Genomic DNA, 21861 nt, shown 5'->3' on the forward strand with positions numbered 1-21861 from the left:
TCAATGTTTAGGCACTGAATGTTTTTATAACAACCTTACATATTTCGTTTCCTGATGTACTTATTGGCACTGATTCTAACTTTATCAACTCTTCTCTCGTTGTGAGACCATCAGACTATCTAGCAATAATGGCCAACCGAGCATTTGATGTGACATCAGTAGTTTCATCAAGAGAAATTGAAAAATATTTACAACTATTTAAGTCTTTTTTTAATTGATGTTGTACGTTTTTGTTAAGATCTATTATTATGTCTTTGATAGTATTTCTACTGAGTGGTAACTCAGAAATTCTTTTAATAATATTATCTTTATTTTTCATATCGTGAAATAGAGTTGGTGCACATCTTAGAAATGTTTCCTTAATAAATTCTCCATCACTGAGGGCTTTTCCATGCTGAGCTATGGAGTGAGCAATACAGTAACTTGCTGATGTTAAATTTGTAGAGCATCTTACAAATTTAATGATGGAATTTGATTGACTTTTATAGAGGTGTAGCTGCCTAGAAATGTATTCCTTCTTTTCATCGATACTTTTTTTTCAAGAGCTGACAATGATTAGTTTCAAAATGTCTCTTTACATTCCATGTTCTGCTTGCTACCGTTTCATTACACAGTATGCACAATGATCTGTTGTTTCTGTGGACAATCCCGTACATCTCAGTCCATGTGTCTTGAAAGGGTCGGCTACTGCTACTTCCACTTCCTTTATCATTCAATCTTTCTTTTTTATTTTTTTGATTCTCCATCAAAAGGCTGCAAAAATAAATAAATATAAATCACAGCGTTTTTTATAAAAGGTTGATAGGTTTCTTACCTATTAACTTTTTGCAGTGTTGTTGCACTGACTCCTGGTACAAAACAATTCAAAGATAGTATGTATAACCAACAAATATATGGTGCTGTAATCAATTATCCGACACGCAGAATGTCTCGTCAAGCACTGTTGCACTGTATATCTTTTTCTTCTAACCCTCCCACTCCTGTCTCCTAATGAACATGGCGATCAAGTGCGTCCGTTTGCCGAATGCACCCGAACGCACGGGAAGCTTACCTGAGGCACATGTTGACAATAACAAGGCCGTTTCCAGAATTGGGCATTTTGTCACTCGAGTAAAAATAAAATGTCATGAGTAAAGATTAACCTCTTTATAGTGCAATTATTAACCTTTTTATATTGTCAATATTGGAACAGTGTATCTTGGATGTTTTCACTATGTATCTTTGCTCCGCAACACCGATGTACATGTTTACATCCGGTTTTAGAATTGCATTATTGATCATGAGTAACATGAGTAATAATATTACTCGAGTGATGCCCAACTCTGGCCGTTGCGAGAGACCAATATTTGAATTATGCAAATTTTTGTCTCTTTCGATGCATGTAATCCAAAATGAGTTCGCGTGTCACCTCTGACATGCGTGTCATAGGTTCGCCATCACTAATCTAGAAGTAGACTAGAGCCAATAAAGATAAATGTGTCTGAGTATAAGAAATGTTTTCTGCCCATAATTCTAACAAGATGCTTTTTCAATCTGCTTATATTTCCTTAGCACACGAGCTTGAAACAAAATACACCGAGGAACACCAGTAAGTTGTACATTGGACTCTCCAGTGCTGCCATGATATTGCTCACCATTTTGGCTGCCATACTTACCAAAAGTAAGTCATTTGACCACTGTGCCTGAGGGAATAAAGTGAGGGTTCTGGAGCCAAACTACCTGGGTCCAAGGAGCTTCACACACCATGTACTTTTGACATCATATAACTTCCCTGTTTCATAACCTTGTTCCTTTTGTTTCTTAAAAATATTGGCCTGTAAGGAAAAAAGGAAATTAAGTTCTCCACAGGAGAAATAAAACACTAAGAAATAAGAGTTTGTTGGTTGGAGTTGGGATTTGGAAGGCAGCAAACCGCTCTACTAAGCAGATTTGTTCTCTCTTCTTCCTTCCTTGCCCTCAAGACCCCATTTTTGCTCCCATGAAGGATAATATTGTTGAGAATCTTACAGCACTCACTTAGCTAAAGAGGCAAATGAGACAATGGAGGGGAAACAGATTTCAGGCCAAGGCTAGAATAACGGGTTTCAAAAACTAGCCATGCCAGCCTCCATGAAAGAACCACAACTGTCCATTTCTTAAAATGAAATATAATCATTAATAACTATATTAAAGTAAGTTTGGGCATGTGTGAATACTCTAAACCAGTGGTCGGCAAACTGCGGCTCACGAGCCACATGCGGCTCTTTGGCCCCTTGAGTGTGGCTCTTCCACAAAATACCATGTGCGGGCACGCACGTACAGTGCGATTGAAACTTTGTGGCCCATGCGCGGAAGTCGGTATTTTGTGGAAGAGCCACACTCAAGGGGCCAAAGAGCCGCATGTGGCTCGCGAGCTGCAGTTTGCCGACCACTGCTAAACCATTAATAAACATGAGATAGTTTGCACACCGGGGCTTATTAGGGAAGAGTGTAATCTGAGTTTTGTTTTCCTCTTTTAAAAACCATTCTTCTAAATTTAATTTTTCTCTAAAATCAATGAAAAAATCTCAACATATCCTCGGGGAAGGATTAAGAAAATGAAGTAATAGTAGAAATAATATATATGTTTTAGAAAAGGTCTCATGAATTCTTTGGCTGACATGTTTTATTTTCTCTTCAACTCCTTTCCAATTTAGAATATTTATGTGGGAGAAGAAAGGTGTTTCATATAAGGTAAGCTTGAAAGGTTTGTGTCAATGCTTTTTGATGTTCCTACTCTAATAAAAATAAAGAAAAAATCATCTCTGTTCCTCTCCCCTTTCTCCTGAACTCTCCATTTTACACCCTGGATCCTAAAAATTCTAGTTCAATGAGTACCTCCATCGCTGTCCACACCTTCCAGTGATATTTTTAGCTTTCTCTATTTCCCTGAAACTACTACAGAAACAGCACCCCAACCCTACGCTCTCAGAGCACGAGAACTAAATCACAATAGTGTTTGATGAAATTACGTTTGGTTGAGTTGTTTGGTTTGTTCTTGATTTCATTCAGTGCTTTGTTTACTGAAAGCCTATTCTAGTCCAAAGAGATGAACAAAACAGACACAACATAGAAGCAAGTCACCAGGGTCCTTTTAGTGCTTCTACTAGACAGATAGCATGGGGAATGTAGACGAGGGTAGTGGGCTGTGTGAGTGAGCCTGATGGAGTAGAAGGCTGCTGGCAAAGATCTGGAGGAAGACAACTCCAGGCTGAAGCAGTCCCCCATCCCCTGTTGTTCTACACTCAGCATGCTCTGCTGCTTTACATTGGTTATGTGGCCTCATAAGCATTTAATATACAATTTTGTAAATCTAACCTATTGCCAAGTTAAAGTTTAAGTCCTCTTTTAAGGGGACCTTGCTTAAAGCCCAAACTACTAAAAGAAGCAGGCTACTTGGGGTTGGTAGAAAGAAAAGGGGAGAGAGAGAGCATTTATGATGACACATTTGGGGCAGCTATTTCACACTGACTCATTTTCAGCTGTTAACACCGAAATTGGTTCTCACATGTATGCCTGGTTCCTTTAATGATCTGAGTTCAGTGAAGACTCTACATTTCATATAATTTCTGGGCAGGCTCAGGTAATAAAAACCATCACTATGTACAAATTATAAAGCAGCTATATCAAAACTCTACACATAACCTTTTTATACATTTGGTGTGTGAGTGTATGTGTTATGAAAGTCATCTAACTCATGGCATTCACATTTTGACCATAAAGACACAGTAATATTTCTGACACCATGATCCAGTACACACTATTTTACTACTTTTATGCTCTGCTATCTTGTATTCTCTGTTTATCTTAAATACAGGAAGAAGGCCACTTCCTGTATTTAATAACCATCTATAAAGAGCACAATCCACAGTTGGAAAATCACCAGCAAAACCATTTCATTAGCCACCTTTGTGAATATGCATCTTGATTTAGTACTTCCATTTGATGTCTGATAATTGTCTTAGATTTTTAAAATATTTTTATTGATTTCAGAAAGAAAGGGAGAGGGAGAGGAAGTGAGAGAAACACCAATGATGAGAGAAAATCATCAATGGGTTGCCTCCTGCATGCCCCACATCGGGGATTAAGCCTGCAGCCCGGCATGTGCCCTGACCTGGAATCGAACCGTGACCTCCTGGTTCATAGGCCGACAATGAACCACTGAGCCACGCTGGCCAGACCTGTCTTAGTTTTTTGATTTATGTATTCTGGTACTGGATGTCTTGAATGAGAATAGTCTGAATACATCTTAGATGGTTTTTTCCCCCCAATTTTGCTTATTAAACAAACTTCCCCACAACTTAATATTTACAACTCTGGAATCTCCTAGCCATTTAATATGTTGTGTGAATGGGGCTCTAGTGTTGCAAATAGACAAACGTGCTGTTCATTATTTAGAAATGATCTGCTTTTCACTTATGTTATTCTTTTTGTAGCAAAGAGCCTCTGACCGAAACTTCACAAAATGGAACATCAGTGCGCTACCAACCACATGAGAATCTCTGCTTTGAGAACGATCTTTATAACGTTTATCAAGACCCATCGGTGCTAGGACCTTTAGGCCTTTGACTGCAGAAAGCACTGACCAGATCTCACCATGTCAGTCCTTTTAAGCTCCAGGATAATTTTTCTGTCAATATTTCATGGCGTTCCAATGTGTCTGTGATGTTGGTTAGAGTATCTTTAGCTCATCAGTGTGAAGTCAAACCTCATTGGTAATTAGTCTTAATTTTTTATATTAAAATTGGCTCAATTTTTCTGGTCAAAGCAGAGCCCTCTTCTAAATATGAACTGAACACTTTAGAATTGTATATTCTGCACTTGATCTTAGCCAAAAGGCCGAGAAGCAATAGAATTGTATATTCTGTACAAACCTTATGAATCCTGTATCCATCAAGACTTCTCATTGGGTTGACAAATGAACCAATACGTTGGTCACTAAAGCTGTCACAAGGAGGAGAATAGGACTTAAAATCAATAAATTCGGCCGAAGCTGGTTTGGCTCAGTGGATAGAGCGTCGGCTTGCGGACTGGGGGGTCCCGGGTTCGATTCCGGTCGGGGGCATGTGCCTGGGTTGCAGGCACGTCCCCAGTGGGGGATGTGCGGGAGGCGGCCGATCGATGTTTCTGACTCTCTATCTCTCTCCCTTTCTCTCTGTAAAAAAATCAATAAAATATATTAAAAAAAAATCAGCAAATTCGATTTGGTACTTAAATGAATTCACTTGGAAGCATTTCATGATTAACTCTTGTGTTTTTTTTTTTTTTTTTAATCTTGCAATTAAAACATTACATTTCATAAGTTCTCCCAAAGGTTTCAAATTATGGAGGCACACAGATTTTTATTTTCTTCATGGGGAAATAGTGTGATTTCACCATTAGATCTGTTTGTTCATGGCTCTGAAAATATGAGGTTTTAAGTGCTCTCCTTGGGGCCAAGCTGGGGCTTCTAAGAGAAGATGCTAGGCTGGTGAGCGGAGCAAGTAAATAGGTGGAGAAAATCGATGGCCATGTGATTTAACACATGTGTGCTACTTCTGCTACAGCTGTGCCCCATATAGACAACCATCAGGGCTTCTGAACTAACTTTTAGAGTGATGCAGTACAGAGATAAATAAAAGGGCAAAAGGAAGGGAGAGGTTAGGGCAAAAGGCCTCTGCCTTAGAAAAGTAAGTGCAAATCTAAGAGTGCTGTTTGAGAGTGTTACTAGTTTCAACTGGAATTCTAAATTGTTCCCAAACCACTTTGATTATTAAAATTATTTTAGAAGGATGAATTTTTTTATCTCATCAATTCCAATGCTGTTCCTTTTCCACAAATGAATTAAATTTTTGGTTTTGCCAAGATAGTGAAACAACACAAAAAAGGTAAGAATATTTTTAGCCACCAGAAACATTTTCTTTCTTCATATCAGAAACATTTCAACATGAATAGTTCACAAGGCTGGGTAGTAATTTCAATTTGAGTTAATTTTGAAATAATTCACACTTGATGTTCAGTGCTACTCACACCAAAGTGGACTAGGAGGGCAGGATGCTTGTTTTTGAAGGCAACATTTTTGATATGTAGCTACAGAATTCTAGAAAATTATAGCACCTCTGAATAAAGGTTATAGTATATGGGCAAATAATATTGTTGAGCATTGTCCACTGGGTTTCCCAAATAGGGTGAGATTAATATGGTTTATACATTTTTGTTCAAACCACAGCGTTTTTCTTTTAAATTCAAGACAACATGCAGGAGGCAGCTTATGTATATTGCACATTGATGTTTCTCTCTTTTCCCTTCCTCCTCTAAAAATCAAACTATTCTTTTAGACAAACAAATGAATGGACAAATAAATAGGCAATCTAGTGTGGCTGCAGCAAAGTGAGTGAGGAGGTTTGGAAAGAGATTAGCTGGAGACATGGGCATTTTCTCACGGGGCTGAATGCAAAGGGCCCTATGAACACATCTGTTGAGAAGAGTCCTATTCTTAGGAAACAAAACACTTCATGTAAAGGGTTAAACATTCTATGCATCACCAAATTATGATACCATTTATTAACGTGCTATCTGGAAGTAAAGAGATAATTTGTCTTTTGCTCTCCCCCTAATCATAAGCTTTGGTCAGTTGGTTTTGAACAGCTTTGAGTGGTCGGGAGTTACACTCCCCAGACTGTCTCTTTGACTTGATTACATCAGTTTTTCTGAGGAAATAGAAAAATGTCATGGCTTCATCTAGAGCAGTGGTTCTCAACCTTCCTAATGCCGTGACCCTTTAATACAGTTCCTCATGTTGTGGTGACCCCCAACCATAAAATTATATTCGTTGCCACTTCATAACTAATTTTGCTACTGTTATGATCGTAATGTAAATATCTGATATGCAGGATGTATTTAGGCAACCCCTGTGAAAGGGTCGTTTGACCCCCAAAGGGGTCGCGACCCACAGGTTAAGAACTGCTGATCTAGAGAAAAGGTAATGGTAGCCACCAAAGTGTAAGGTGGTGCCTTATCGGCCTTGATTACTAAATGTCAGTGTGGTGTATGTGGGACTTAGAATACCTGGGAATCTAACTGTAAAGTTCCCTTAGGGCCTTTGGAGCTCTGACTTCAGAGTGTGGTGGTTATTGGGTCTTTACCCAATGTCCCCTGAGCCCTTTTGTCACCCTAGCCTCCAGTGTAATCTAAAAAAACAAGATCTGCCCTGCTGCTGTGGCTCACTGGTTGAGCGTCCACCTATGAACCAGGAGGTCATGGTTCTATTCCTGGTCATGGCATAAGCCCAAATTGTGGGTTCGATTCCCAGTGTGGGGCATGCAGGAGGCAGCTGATCAATGGTTCTCATTGACTAGAAGCCCAGCGCATGAAATTTGTGCATGGGTAGAGTCCTTAGTGGCTGCCGGCTGGGGCCTTCCTTCCACACCGCACCTGGTGGTCAGCTCACATCATACTGAGCGATCGAAATCCTGGTTGGTTGAACTCCCGAAGGGACACCTTGCATATTAGGCTTATATATATATATATATGTATAGATAGATAGATAGATAGATAGATAGATAGATAGATAGATGTTTCTCACTTCCTCCCTCCCTTACTCTCCCTCTCTTGCTCCCTCCCTCTTCCCCTCAAATAAAAATATATGAAAAAATAATAAAAAACCAAGATCTGATTGTGTTCCAGGTAAACTGAAAATCCCCCCACTGCTTCCCAGTGGGTAAAAGGTTCTAATCCATTATAAGCCCCTCACTGATTTCCCATGGTCTGCTTCATGCAAGCCTTCCCCGCTGTACTCTAGTAGAGACAAATGCCACAAATGCCCACTCTTGCTCTGAAGCTCAACCCATCTTTGGGGAAAGCTTGTCTCCTGTATTTTCACTGGGAATATATTTAAGTTTCAGCCCAAATGTCACCTCTTAAACCCTGCTGGACCTCATCTCTCTAGCCAGAATTAATCTTCTCTTGTGAACACTTCTGTGGAGCCTTTTTTAGCCACTAGACAAATATGCCAGGCACGGTGCTATCGCCTAGCTTGGGTCATTCTGCATGAGGCCAGGGCCCTACTTAGCATGTGGGGCACATCTGGGTGAATTACAGACACACTCCCCTTCATTTTTCTGGCTGGCACAGCCCCTGAGCCAGGGCAAAGGCTTGTCAAATGGAGTCTGTCCAAACTACAAGCATAAATTGTGACTCTATAGTGACCCTATAACTTAGTGCTTTGTATTAGAGATGTGTGGGTTGAGGATGCTTTGTATACTGAGCTCTTTGATGGCAGCATCTGCTGTTTCTCAACACCCAGCTTACACATTGCAGGTGCTTAGTACATACCTATGAAAATTGGGGAATACAGTCAAAGAATGTTTCCTAGAACCTTTCTATGGGTGCTGGGGAAGAAGAGGCAGAGGAAGAGCTAAGAGTGTTTAAAACTTTTTTATGAGATAGAAACCACTCTCTTCATATGACCAGCTGAGACCTGTGCTTTGCAACCTTGGCTGTACATTAGAATCACCTGGGAAGCGTGGCCAACTACGCATGCCCAGACCAAGTCAATCAGAATCTCAGCTGTGGGGCCAGAAAGAGTCTGTCTTTTTTTTCCCCCAAGGTGATTGATTTCAATGTGTAGCGGAGAGGGAGTACCACTGAACTGGAAGGACTTGGCAAGGGAAGGTGAGAACTTGTGCTCTTGTTCTGTGTGAAGAGAGCTCTGCAAAACATAAAAGGTACAGACTAAAACAATATCGATAGCGGGCTGGGACAGGTGGGCAGACGCTGGGTGATAGCAGATCTTTCCTGTGTCTGGCTTGCATGGCAACAGCATTATATTGGTGGCAGCCCTGGGAAGGGAAACATGGACGCTGCCACATGTTTGAAAGCTCAGGAAGCCAGCCCGCAGCTGTTGAGCTGACTGTCCCCGGGCTTCCTGAGGACTAAACGTTTTCTTCCACAAGTTGTAAAAATAAGCAAAGAAAAAGTCCCTTTGGCCTGTGAGATTTACTCTAAGACAGTGGTTCTCAACTTGTGGGTCGCGACCCCTTTGGAGGTCAAACGACCCTTTCACAGGGGTCGCCTAAGACCATCCTGCATATCAGATATTTACATTATGATTCATAACAGTAGCAACATTACAGTTATGAAGTAGCAACGAAAATAATTTTATGGTTGGGTCACAACATGAGGAATTGTATTTAAAGGGCCAGAAGATTGAGAACCACGGCTAAGGTCGCCTTCTTTGTTTTATACTGTGGACTGCTGAGATGGAGTTTGCTCTGTCTGGCAAATGCTGAATCTGCTGAGCCTAAAAAAGTACTTGGAGGATGACAATTGGATAGTGCAAGATGAAGATACAAGGAGGGGCATCGTAATGTTTGCAGTAATTTTTTTAAAGGCCAGAAGCCACTGCAGGCCTGCACTCAATTCTAGAACTCTTCCTGGCAGACAGAAAGGACTTCTTAGAGGGAGGACAGTAAACTTGGTCCTGTCAGGGGCAGGAAGTTGGCAGAGTGACCCTAGCAAATGCCCAGTGAGAGAGCCCTGGTCAGAATTTAGCTGAAAAAAAAAAAAATGTTTTTTAGCAGCTTTATTGAGAGATAATTCACATACCACATGCTATTTCACAAATATAAGCCCTGAGCCCATAGTTAATTGAGTCTGCCTTACACTTGAATATGGGCATTTGCTGGTTATTAGTTTTTATGCGGGCAGACATATCAAGGGCAAATATCAAGTTCATGAAACATGGTTTATAGTGGAACAATCTGGAGCTTAGGGACTTGTGTTCTCATTTGAAATCCTGTGTTTTGGGCAAATCAAGCTTCTCGGGTCTAGTTTCTCTGTCTATAAATGAAGAGGTTGGCTGTGATCTCTTGGGTAACTTCTAGCTCTGTGGTGCTCTGCAAGGGCACACGCTGAACAAGCTGGAGGTTTGTAGTCAATGTATCGGAGCCCTGGCTGGTTTGGCTCAGTGGATACAGCATAGGCCTGCGAACTGAAGGGTCCCAAGTTCAAGTTTGGTCAAGGGCACATGCCAGGTTGTGGGCTTGATCCCCAGTGTGGGGCATGCAGGAGGCGGCCGATCAATGATTCTCTCTTATCATTGACGTTTCTCTCTCCTTCTCCCTTCCTCTCTGAAACAAATAAAAATATATTGAAAAATGCATTTGATGGCACAAAGGTGGGTGACAGGAAAATGCAGGAAGGAAAGACAGAGAAAGACCACGGGTTTGGAGAAACTCTTCAGTCTGTGATCTCACTTGCCTTTTGTAAAGAACCCTTGGCGTCTAAGTTTCTAAGACAAAAGTCACTCTCCCAGGGCTGAGACTGACAAAGAGAGAGAAAAAACAACAACAACAACAAATAAAACACCAGTTGGTTGTGCCCCCAGGAAGTGAACCCGCAACCTGGGTATGTGCCCTGAATGGGAATGGAACCCATGGCCCTTAGGTGCATGGATGACACTCCAACCAATTAGCCACACTAGCCAGGCCCCAGCTTTATTTTTGAGTTTGTATCGTCTTCTTCGAAAACTGTCAGATGTGTCAGCTGACTGACCTTAAGGTTCTGCCTACAGCTACCCAGCATCCTTTTTCCATTTTCTGAAGGTAATTAGCTCACAAAACGATTGAACCATGACCTACCCAGTATTCAGACATGTTATTACATTACCTCTGCATTGCAGCCAACAGGTTACTCAACTCAGAGACTGATAATCAGGGCTTTAGATCACAAATGAGCTCCTCTGTCAAGTAGGAATTCTTAATGTGGGGTCTCCTGAATTCCAGGAATTTCAGTCCCATGATGTGTCCACGAAGCTCCTGAAAAGGGCAGGGGCGGGGAGCAGGGGAGGGGGGAGGGATAGGGGGAATTCCGTGCTAAGATATATGCATGCCTTTTTGGTACAGAAAGTCTAAAGGGGCCACTGATTTTCAAAGAGAAGGTTGACTCATAAAAGGTGAAGAAACTCCTGGAGTAGACTAGATGGCCTTGAAGGTTTCCTTTGAGTCTCAACGTTCAAGCTTCTTTGAATGAAGGCTCTCCTACAGATACCAACTTACATTCTCCTTCTTCAGCAAAGAAGCCGGTCCAGAAAGCAGTGGTGTGGCAGGAGCTCCTGGGGAAAAAGGAAGTGCATTTGTGTATGTTGTCAAGTTCTGCTTGGAGTGAACTCAGAGGGAAACGTCTCTGACCAACTTCTCCATTCAAGGAGAGAACCAGGGCCATGTTTTCACAGAAGAAGAAGCAGTGACTGGGATGCTAATTCCGTTTCCTGGTGGAAGGAAGACAAAGGGCTGCAGCAATCTGTACTAGTCAGCCTCAGATCCCTTGGAGGGAAGACAGTGGTCCCTAAGCTCCCATTCCAAGACTGTGGAGACTAGCTCTGCCTCCTTACTTGTTGCCTCTGTGTGAGACATAAGATAAATTTACTAAATATCTTTGCAATGAAAATCTTAAATACCTAGAAAGGTAGCTTTCTGGAAAGCTTTTCCATTGAAGTACTCAGACAGAATTCTGTCACCTCCTTTTTTTTAAAAAAAAAATATATATATTTTGTTGATATTTTACAGCGAGGAAGGGAGAGGGATAGAGAGTTAGACACATCAATGAGAGAGGAACATCGATCAGCTGCCTCCTGCATATGCCCCACTGGGGATATGCCCGCAACCAAGGTACATGCCCTTGACTGGAATCGAACCTTGGGACCCTTCAGTCCACAGGCCGATGCTCTATCCACTGAGCCAAACCGGTCAGGGCAGTCACCTCACTCCTTGAAGAACTCACAGACCCTAAGCTCAATCTGTGTTGCTATGTAGGCAAAAGTGGCTATTGTTTCTGCATCATCTCCCATGTCAGGCTCTTGGAAGTCTGTTCCTCCCTGTCCATTTCCCCCTTTCTGCTGAGCCCTCCCCAGCACATAGGGAATCAATCACCAATATGCACCCATCACTGTCTGAAAACTGCCCCTGCCTTGGTGATGACCAACCTGCTGCTGTGCTGCATGCCATGATGCTAGTCACCTGGAGGGAAGGGACTTCAGAAGACACTTAGACCACATCAGTGGCTCCCTCCAAAGGAGATTTTTACCCACAGAAATCTTTAAACAAGGGTACGTACACCCGGATGATCATTGCAATGATGTTTGCAAAAACCTCTTTCCATTGATAGGGGAATAGTTGATTATTGTGGTGCATCAGCACACCGAGGCAGGTAAGATGTATTCAGGGTGATTTCATCTTTGAGCTGTTTGCCTAATTTAACAAATATTTATTAGTACTTACTATGTGCCAGGTAGTCTGATACTGAGACCAGAGAGAGAGACCAAATAGACACATCTCTGACCACATAGAACTTCTAGTCTGACTGCAGGAGAATTCGTTCCATCCATTCATTCTGTGAACATTTATGGCATCTACTTTATCAGGTACTATTTTAGTCCCTTTGAATAGAACAGTGAGGAAGCAGATGAAACCCTTATTCTGACAAAGCTTGTGCCATTTGTCAGAGGGGAATGCTTTATTGATAACTTAAAAAGAATGTTCTAGAATAGTATATATAAGTGATAGACCTTTTTTCTTTACCTTAAAAAAGTCTGGGAGACCCTCCTCTTCTTGCTAAGACCTGGCACATGGTCCTGGTCCCAGAACTATATGGAGGCAGAGGGAAAGCTCTGCCCCTGGTATCAGGTCTTTGTTGCCCATGGTTTCCAGTCCCCTGGTTCTATCGTCAAGTGAAGGGACACCGGTTAAAAAAAAATCTGGAAAAATATACCCAAATGAATACGTTTACCCCACAGGAGCAAATGGTCAAGATATAGACTTTCATTTTTTCCTTTGTTAATGTAAAAAAACCATTGAAACCTGTAAAGAATTTTTGTGAGTTTATCTGAGCCAAAATGTCGACATATGCCGGGAAGCAGAACCTCAACGAATTGAGATAGTGCTCCGGAGAATGGCAGGGTTACATCCGTATTTATACATGAAATTCATTGGTGACACATTTAAGGAGGTGGGATTAAACGAAGGGGGGGGGGGGGAACCTCTGTGATAGGATAAAAAGTAAAATGATGGACACATACTTAGTTGGGTGCAGGATCAATTAACATGATAATGAAGGAATTTGTAGTATCTGTCCTGGTGCCCAGAACATTTGGTTGTGCCCCAGGGGCTCCAGAAAAAGGGAAGTTACAAGTTACCCAGACATTTCAAGGGTATGTTATCTTAGAGGCAAAAAGGCAAATGGGCTCAGTAAGGATCAAAGTTGATCTTGTCAGTGAAGATACTGGCTTAGAACATAACTGCCCACCGTAACTGCTTTTAGTTAAAGTTTAATTTCAGACCATCCTGTGTGGTTATTTTAGGTCTCTGAGTCTGCTAGGCTGCCACGCAGGCCTTCCCTGAGCTTGTCAGGTCAGCGTGTGGCCCCTTTCGTCCACACCTTTTAGGTGATTCTGTAAGGATTCCATGATCTCCATTTCCTTTTGTAATGAAAAGGCACGGTTAAGCATTACAGCAGTGTTTTCCTGCCTGCCCCCCACTTCATAGAAAGAAACGAAGGCTGCTCTGTCTGTGGCGTAGCCACTCTGTCACAGTGCTTCACTAACAAACTCTCTTTCACTTAAAAAGAAAGAAAGATATGAAGCCTGGGACAGGTTAAGTAAATTAAAGGTCAAGCTGTCAGTGAACTTGAGTGGGATCCACTTTCCATCAAGTACTTGGAATGAGACAGATGGCAGAAAGAGGAACGAAAAGCTGCGACCAGTGCCCTGGAGATGACAAGTGGTAACTTAATCACAGTGTAATAATATTGAATATATGATCTGTTTATGGAAGTGCGTTAGGGCTTTTTTTCTCTCCCAGAGCTCTGCCTAAGAGACTCATGGGCTGCGAAAAGAGGGGCCCCTTTATCTTTTGAGACTGAAAAAGTAAGGTCTTACTATGGTTTATCTGTCTTTCCTTTTTCTAGGTTTGAAATTCTGGAAGCAGAAATTCAAGCGGTTCCTTGTTTGTACTTCCCTTTATGGTGCTGCACAGGTGTTGTGTTATTTTTTATAAACTGAAGGCAGGGCCCTGCCACAGCAAAAAGATCCAGGCTAACTTTATTGTGCGTGGTCTAGGAGTGATCCCGCATCATCTGCATGGTGTGCTGCAATTGACTTCGGGGTGTCCCTCGAGCTTATTTCCATTTAAATTTAAATTTTATTTTCAATCTTTTTCTTAGAAAGTTTTATCAAAGCTAAAATTTATTTGGTGCATTTTCTGTGCTTGCTATCGAATACCTTCACATACACTTTTGCCTTTAATATGCAAAAGCAACCAGATGAGGTATTTTACAGGCTGAAAAAAACAACATAACAAAAACCTACTTCATTTTCATTTAAATTAAAAAAATTAAACTAAACCACATTACTTTGTCTCCAGATTTCTATTGAGAAAGTGTGGATCCTTCTGGAGATAAGTTGAGATGCCTTAAATCTGTTATTTTTAAGGTTTTCCACCAACCTTTTCTGGGACTCAGTGGGAAGTGGGGAAAAGGACAGTTGCACCATTAGGGTGGAAAGTTCTCAAGCTTAAGGATGGCTCAGATTTGGGCCGATTTTTCTGGAACCTGTGCAAAGAGCAGCATGAGTCAGAAATGTTAGTTCTAGGCTTCTGGATCTTCTGTAGTTACATTGACTGGAACTATTAAGGGCATTCCAAGTTACTCATTTACTCACAGTAATGATTTTCTTTTATTAGTTCTTGCTGAAATTCCTTCTGCTTTTGGTGTGACTCTCTTTTCCCAGAGAAAGCAGTGAGCTTTTTTTAAAACCTTTTTTTAAAAAAACCTTTTTAATTATTTAAACTAGTCATGTATGGTGGTGGTGGTGGGATTTGTTTAAAATGCGTATTACTCTAGTGGGTTTGGCTCAGTGGAAAGAGTGTCACTCCTCAGACTGAAGAGTCCTAGGTTCTATTGCAGGTAAAGGGCATATACTTCAGTTGCAGGCTCAATCCCAGCCCTGGACAGATGGGGCGCATGTGAGAGGTGTTAACATAAAAAAACCATTGAAACCTGTAAAGAATTTTTGTGAGTTTATTTGAGCCAAACTGTCGACATATGCCGGGAAGCAGAACCTCAACGAATTGAGATAGTGCTCCGGAGAATGGCAGGGTTACATCCGTATTTATACATGAAATTCATTGGTGACACATTTAAGGAGGTGGGATTAAACGAAGGGGAGGGGGGGGGGGGGTGGGGGGGGGTGGGTGGTGGGGGGTGGGGGGGGGGAACCTCTGTGATAGGATAAAAAGTAAAATGATGGACACATACTTAGTTGGGTGCAGGATCAATTAACATGATAATGAAGGAATTTGTAGTATCTGTCCTGGTGCCCAGAACATTTGGTTGTGCCCCAGGGGCTCCAGAAAAAGGGAAGTTACAAGTTACCCAGACATTTCAAGGGTATGTTATCTTAGAGGCAAAAAGGCAAATGGGCTCAGTAAGGATCAAAGTTGATCTTGTCAGTGAAGATACTGGCTTAGGACATAACTGCCCACCATAACTGCTTTTAGTTAAAGTTTAATTTCAGACCATCCTTTGTGGTTATTTTAGGTCTCTGAGTCTGCTAGGCTGCCACGCAGGCCTTCCCTGAGCTTGTCAGGTCAGCGTATGGCCCCTTTCGTCCACAGAGGCAACCAATCAATGTGTGTCTCTCACATCTCTCTCACATTAATGTTTCTCTATGTCTCTCCTCCTTTCTTCCACACTCTCTAAAAAATATAAATAAAATGAAATCAATGGAAAAATACCCTGGGGTGAGGATTAACCAAAGAATAAAGATACCAACACATAATAAATTTAAAAATGCTTATTTTATGTTTGGGTCACCTTCAGAAAATATTTTACAGTATTTTGTATAATAATAAATAGCAAAATACCAATGCTATTAAGTCTCTTTGACCCAGCCATCTTTCCAAAATTGAATGTGGGGGAAATGTCTCATAATCATGTGATCATACAATAAGGCACACTGGTTGCAAGTGAAAGTACTCATCCAAAAGCAAAGATGCGATATTGTCAATGTTTCTAAGGAGACAACACCCATTGTTTTGGTTTTAGGAAGGAAAAGTCATGTTACTCTCATGATTTCTTAGAAAACGTTCTACAGTGCACAGGGACTGCCCTATGGCTGTGAGAGGAGCCCAGCTGTCCCTCCCAGTTTTCTGACATTTTTTGTCATACACAAGTTCAAAACCCAGAGTGGCCATGGACATGCTATTAACATCGGAAAGATTTATATCAATTATATTGGGGCACAGTGTAGCTCTACTTCCTTTTTTATTTTTTAATAATCCTCATCTGAGGATATTTTTCCTCCCATTGATTTTTAGAGAGAGTGGAAGGGGTGGGCATAGTGATTAATGAATGGGAGGGATACCTGGGTTTCAGAGCCCTCCCCCCCAAAAAAAACCCCAACCAAAAAAAAAAAATACAAAACAAAACAGGGAAAGGGAGAGAGGGTGGAGAGAGAGGAACTTTAATGTGAGAGAGGCACATTGACTGGTTTCCTCCCGCACATACCCTGACTAGGCCGGCAGCAGGATTGAATCTGAAATTCAGGTACATGCCCTTGACCAGGAATTGAACCCGAGACCCGTCAGTGCGCAGGCCAACGATCAAACTACTGAGCCATGCCAGCCAGGGATCTACTTCATTTTTTATTAAAGGTAGCAGCTTGTTTACCTACACTTTTGAGGGTAAAAAGGTTTGCTTTTTTCTTTTTCTTCCATCAGATGCCCCATTGCTTAGCATTAGGTGCTCAATGAATATTTGGTGAAATAATGTGTGTTGAGAGACAAGAACAGTTGAGTAGGAGCAGGCACTCTAGGCTTTCTCTTCTATGTTGGCCCCACAGTGTGTCTTCTGTGGGTCCCATCCTCTAGTCCTCTTTTTGGCCCTCAGTTTATTCATTATCAGTTGAGGAGTTGGCCCCAGTAGTTTAAGATCCCTTCAGATATAAACAGTCTCAAAATTTGCGTGGCATTTAGGCTCCAGAGTCTGACCCAAAATCAAGCTCTGTGCTGAATCTTAAAGACAGCCTAGCAGAGAACAAATGTTGTTCCAGTCCATTAATCTATTTAAGTTAGGAAGTAGATACATTTAGTAAGAAGATTGTGGCAGACTGGAGAAGTCTGACCTTCAAAGATACTTCCCAATGGTCTGATGTCAAGGTGTGGCCAAGAGATAAAGAATGGAATGCTGGAAGAAAGTTGTCTTTATCCATAAAAACCCTTGGGGGAAGGATTGGTGACAAAGCATCAGAGGAGCTAGAAAGGAATCCTCTGGAAATTTATGCGGAAGAGAAAATCGAATTTAGTTGCTTGCACATTAGGACAACAATGTTTAAGCCAATAGAAATTAGGGAAAATACTGGGTGGGGTGGTGGTTGGGGGGGTGGAGTCATGGTGGCCAAGGAGGTAAATCTTGAACCCACCTTCTCCCAGGAGCACATCAGAATTAAAACTGAGTTATAGAACACCCATCACAGAGGACCACCTGAAGACTAGCTGAGCAGAATTTCTCTAACTAAAGGTGTAAAGAAGGTGCCTCAAAGCGACAGGTAGGAGGGTGGATATGTGGTTTGGGCAGGTACCATACCCCTGGTGTAGTGATGAATGAATGGGAGGGATAGCTGGGCTTCACAGGTCCCCAGTAAAGAGTCAGAGGTCTGACCACCTCCAGGCTCCACAGCATGGGGCACCTGTGCCAAGAGTTCCTGCAACATCCAGCTTTGGGCACCAGTGAGGATTATGTCTGAGATGGAGGAAGGGTTATAGGAGACCTAGCACCATGAACTCCCGCCCTCTAAGCTCCAGCACAGAGGCAACAGCTCCAGAAGTGCCTGGGACCTAAGGGAGGAACTCAATGGATTAACCTTAGGGCACAGGCTAGAGGGGCAGGGATTGGTAGGAACTCTCTCAGGGGACAGAGTGCTATTGTCCCTTTGTTGAGTTCTCCCATCCAGCTGGCCCTGAGCAGGCAGGCACAAAATCTCTCTCTATTAACCTGGCCTACACTGTCTGCCCTGCTCTGGCTTTTCCCTGAGACCCTGCCCCACCCAACCAGCTCACCTTGCTGGGGCCTCTTCCGGCAGCTCCAGACCCTTCACAAGAGCCCACATAGTCTCCCCGAAAAGCCTCACGTTCTACAGGAGTGACGGCCTGCTTCTGGCACGCCCTGCAATCTCTCCCAAATGCCCTTCATTCAGCACAAGCAGCAACCTAGGCATCTGTCAGTAGATGAATGGGTAAAGAACACGAGCTACATATGTACAAAGGAATACTACGCAGCCATAAAAAGAATGAAATCTTGCCTTTTGTGACAAAGTGGACCTAGAGGATAGTATGCTAAGTGACAAAAGGCAGACAGAGAAAGAAAAAGACCATCAGTTTTCAGTTATATGTAGAATGTAAAAACTAGGACAAAGAAAACTAAATGGAAACAAGCTCATACATACAGAGAACAAATTAATATGTACCTGATGGGGGTGGGGGAGGTGGGGGAAGGTGTAAAAGATGAAGGGAATGAAAAAGTACAATCTGCCAGTTATAAAATAAGTAACAGGGATGTAAAGTACAGCAGAGGGAATGTGGTCAATAATATTGGAATAGCTCTAACCGGTTATTGGCTCAGTGGATAGAGCGTCAGACTGTGGACTGAAGGGTCCCGGGTTCGATTCTGGTCAAGGGCATGTACCTTGATTGCGGGCACATCCCCAGTAGGGGGTGTGCAGGAGGCAGCTGATCGGTGGATGTTTCTCTCTCATCGATGTTTCTAACTCTCTATCCCTCTCCCTTCCTCTCTGTAAAAAAATCAGTAAAATATATTTTAAAAATAATAATATTGGAATAATTATGTATGGTGCCACACGGGTCCTAGACTTATCATGGGGATAACTTTGTAAGGTTTGTATGTCTAGTCACTCTGTTGTATTCCTGAAATGAATATAGATAGTCTTTTGTGTCAATTATAATTTAAAAATCTATTTAAAAAATTTGGGAAAATTCACATAAACTAGAGTGCTTTGAATTTCTTGCGAGATAGGGTCTCATGCAAATGGGTTCATGGCTTATACATCTCAGTTGCTTAAGCTTCTCCTGGGCAACATCAGTGAGGAAGACCTGCATAGTTAGGCTTACTTGGAGGCTGTGTGACTTTAGAGCCGACACATTCCTTTGCTCAGCCTCTCTTCATCTGTGAAGTGGGCATTATATAAAGTTACTCTATTTATTATTTATTTATTTATTTATTTATTCAATTCAGAGAGGAAGGGAGAGGGATAGAGAGATAGAAACATCAATGATGAGAGAATCATTGATTGGCTGCCTCCTGCATGCCCCTCACTGGGAATTGAGTCTGCAACCCAGGCATGTGCCCTTGGCTAGAATCAAACCTGGGACCCTTCAGTCCACAGGCCGACACTATCCATTGAGCCAAACCAGCCAGGGCTGAAGTGGGCATTATAAAATATAGAAATGGAAATGAACATGTGTGTATGGAGCATACACAATAACCTGGTGTGGCTTTTTTTTTTCTTTTAAAATTTATTTTATTTTATTGCCATGTATGGCTATTTAAATGAAAATTAATTTATTTAAAATATTATAAGTTTTGATTTGAGCCAAATTGACAACAGATGCTGGGGAGAAAGATCTCAAATGCTCCCTAAATTTAAATTAATTAAAATAAAATTAAATGAAAAAAATTAACTTCCTCATTTATACTAACCACCATTTTGTTGTTGTTAATCCTCACACAAGGATCTTTTTCCATTGATTTTTTGGGAGAGTGCAAGAGAGAGGGAAAGACAGAGAGAAACATCAGTGTGAGAGAATCACATTGATTTGTTGCCTCCTGCCCAAGCCCCAATCAGGTCTGGGGCCTGAGAGGAGCCTGAAACCAAGGTTGCAGAGCCCTTTACTGGAATGGAACTGGACCCTTTGGTCTGCAGGCTGATGCTCTATCCACTGAGCCAAACCAGCTATCACACACACATTTGCCGGAAGCCGGTCCATCCTTGCTGCTTGACACAGTCGCTGCAGGAAAGAAACATCTGCACAGCATATGTTTCAAAGGACCTGGCGTATATAGCATACTGTTCTTAATATGTTTGTTCCCCTTAGCGCTATGTGTTTTAACCAAGGTCACCTCTCCGAGAAAGGTTGTTTCCCCAGGTAAGGATTTTTCCTTGAAGTTAGGGAGGGAATAAAACTTCTTAACTAAAATGGCATGGAACATTTAAATGCAATTTAAAAAAAAAAAAAAAAACAAAAAAAACTTCTTAACTAAGTGCCAGGCGGGTAGTTAATCACTTTAACTACGAACAATCACGCTTAAGCTACATAATCTTTACTCCCTGGAATGGAGATAAGAAACGCCCTAACCTTTGCAATAGAAATTGACAGGATTAAAATCGACTAGTATAAATACAGATGTAACAAGACATTAGAAGGCAGAACTTGGCTGGAGATCCTGGCTAGAGATCCTGGCTAGGCTGCTGATCAACTGAACGCTGTCTCCCTGTCATTCCTTCTTCGCCGACTCCGTCCACACCTTTGGGGACCCCTGGACCTGCTGGGGTTGGACCCCAGCATCAAATCATAGAAAAGGAGGTAACAAATGCAGTGTAGAAAACAAAACAGAGTGATGAGGAATATCTGAGGTGACATGTAAGCAGAGAACAGAATGAAAAAGAGAAGTCTGGAAATGGTTAAAGGAATGGGGATATAGGCAGAGAGCACCACCAGCAAGAAGGTACTAAAGTAGGGATGCATTTGAAAGAACCATGAGTCGCTGGAGCCCCGTGGACAGGGAAGAGATAGTAGAAAAATCTGAGAGTTGGGCAGAGGTCAGATCACTGGGCCTTTGCATCTAGGTTAGGAGTTAGGATTTTTTACTTTTTTCTGAAAGAGCTATGGGAGGGTTGTAAGTGGGGGAGTGACATGGTCTAATTATATTTTGCCATTTATATCATTCTGCACAATTTTATTAGTTAAGTGTTTACTTTACTTGTGTCTCTATCTGAATGTACAATCCTGGACATTTTTATCCTTAGTATATTTGTCAGCCTCAATATAATAGTAAAAACTGTGGAAGAGTTGAATTGAATTAAGTTAGAAAATCCTTATCACTGACCTACTGGGCTATGGCAGAGTCCCAGAGTATAACAAAACTAATAAAGATATTTTAATTTTTTTTTTTTTTTATTTTAGAGAGAGGAAGGGGGAGAGAACAGAAGGAGAGAGAGACAGAGAGAAAGAAACATTGATACTTAATAGTATCTATGACTATCCCCACCCATTACTCATCAAGGAGTGTGGGCATCCATTTTGTCTTGCAGTCACCAGAGAAGAAGCTTGCATGTGAGTTTTTCTTACTAAACTTAGTTGCCAGATTAGAGTGGCTGCTTCTTTTGCCAGCCTCTCTTTGCCCCCCACTTAGGACGGTAGACTTTCAGTTTTGGGGCTTTTCTCTGAGTCTGGGTCTATGAGGACTAGGCCTGGTCCACATTCTGCTTTCTGAAATGTTCTCCTGACATCCTTCAATAAAATGCAGTCTGAGTCGTTGCTTCCTGTAGCATGAGTGATGAAACACAGTGATTCACATTCCGACTTAATCCTTGTTAATAGATAACTTGGCGATATAACTGAGGCTAGGGACTAGCCATTGTGGCCACAGAGCAATAAGTACCCTCTACTCACCAAAGGTCCAGTAGACGGTCATCTCAGAGCACAAGGGTAAGTGCATCAGGACCATTGGAGGGCTGGTCTTTGCTCTGGTGTCCCCCCACTGAGCCTGGCTCTGTTTCCTTCCTAATCTCCTCTC

General features: G+C 41.9%; 1 protein-coding gene and 1 non-coding gene across 4 annotated transcripts in view; both read left to right on the plus strand.

The window, feature by feature from the left end:
• The window catches only part of HAVCR1 (hepatitis A virus cellular receptor 1), a 76019-nt gene that overhangs the window by 28010 nt on the left and 26148 nt on the right, over positions 1–21861 (plus strand). The window contains exons 7-9 of one of the 3 annotated variants that reach the window (XM_036312848.1): positions 1552–1660; positions 2676–2712; positions 4455–5079. The exons of 1 other annotated variant lie outside the window; for it this stretch is intronic. In XM_036312848.1, the coding sequence (XP_036168741.1) occupies positions 1552–1660; positions 2676–2712; positions 4455–4587 (279 nt within the window). In that variant the 3' untranslated portion in view covers positions 4588–5079. Of the gene's footprint in view, positions 1–1551; positions 1661–2675; positions 2713–4454; positions 5080–21861 lie in introns of those variants that run through there. One more of the 3 variants, XM_036312846.1, reaches the window with a different exon arrangement.
• Positions 12596–12738, plus strand: LOC118659457. The gene has a single exon (XR_004968573.1). It is a non-coding gene; the product is annotated as a small nucleolar RNA SNORA57 (small nucleolar RNA).

This window comes from Myotis myotis, unplaced genomic scaffold, assembly GCF_014108235.1.
Source record: "Myotis myotis isolate mMyoMyo1 unplaced genomic scaffold, mMyoMyo1.p scaffold_m19_p_6, whole genome shotgun sequence".
Taxonomy (NCBI): domain Eukaryota; kingdom Metazoa; phylum Chordata; class Mammalia; order Chiroptera; family Vespertilionidae; genus Myotis; species Myotis myotis.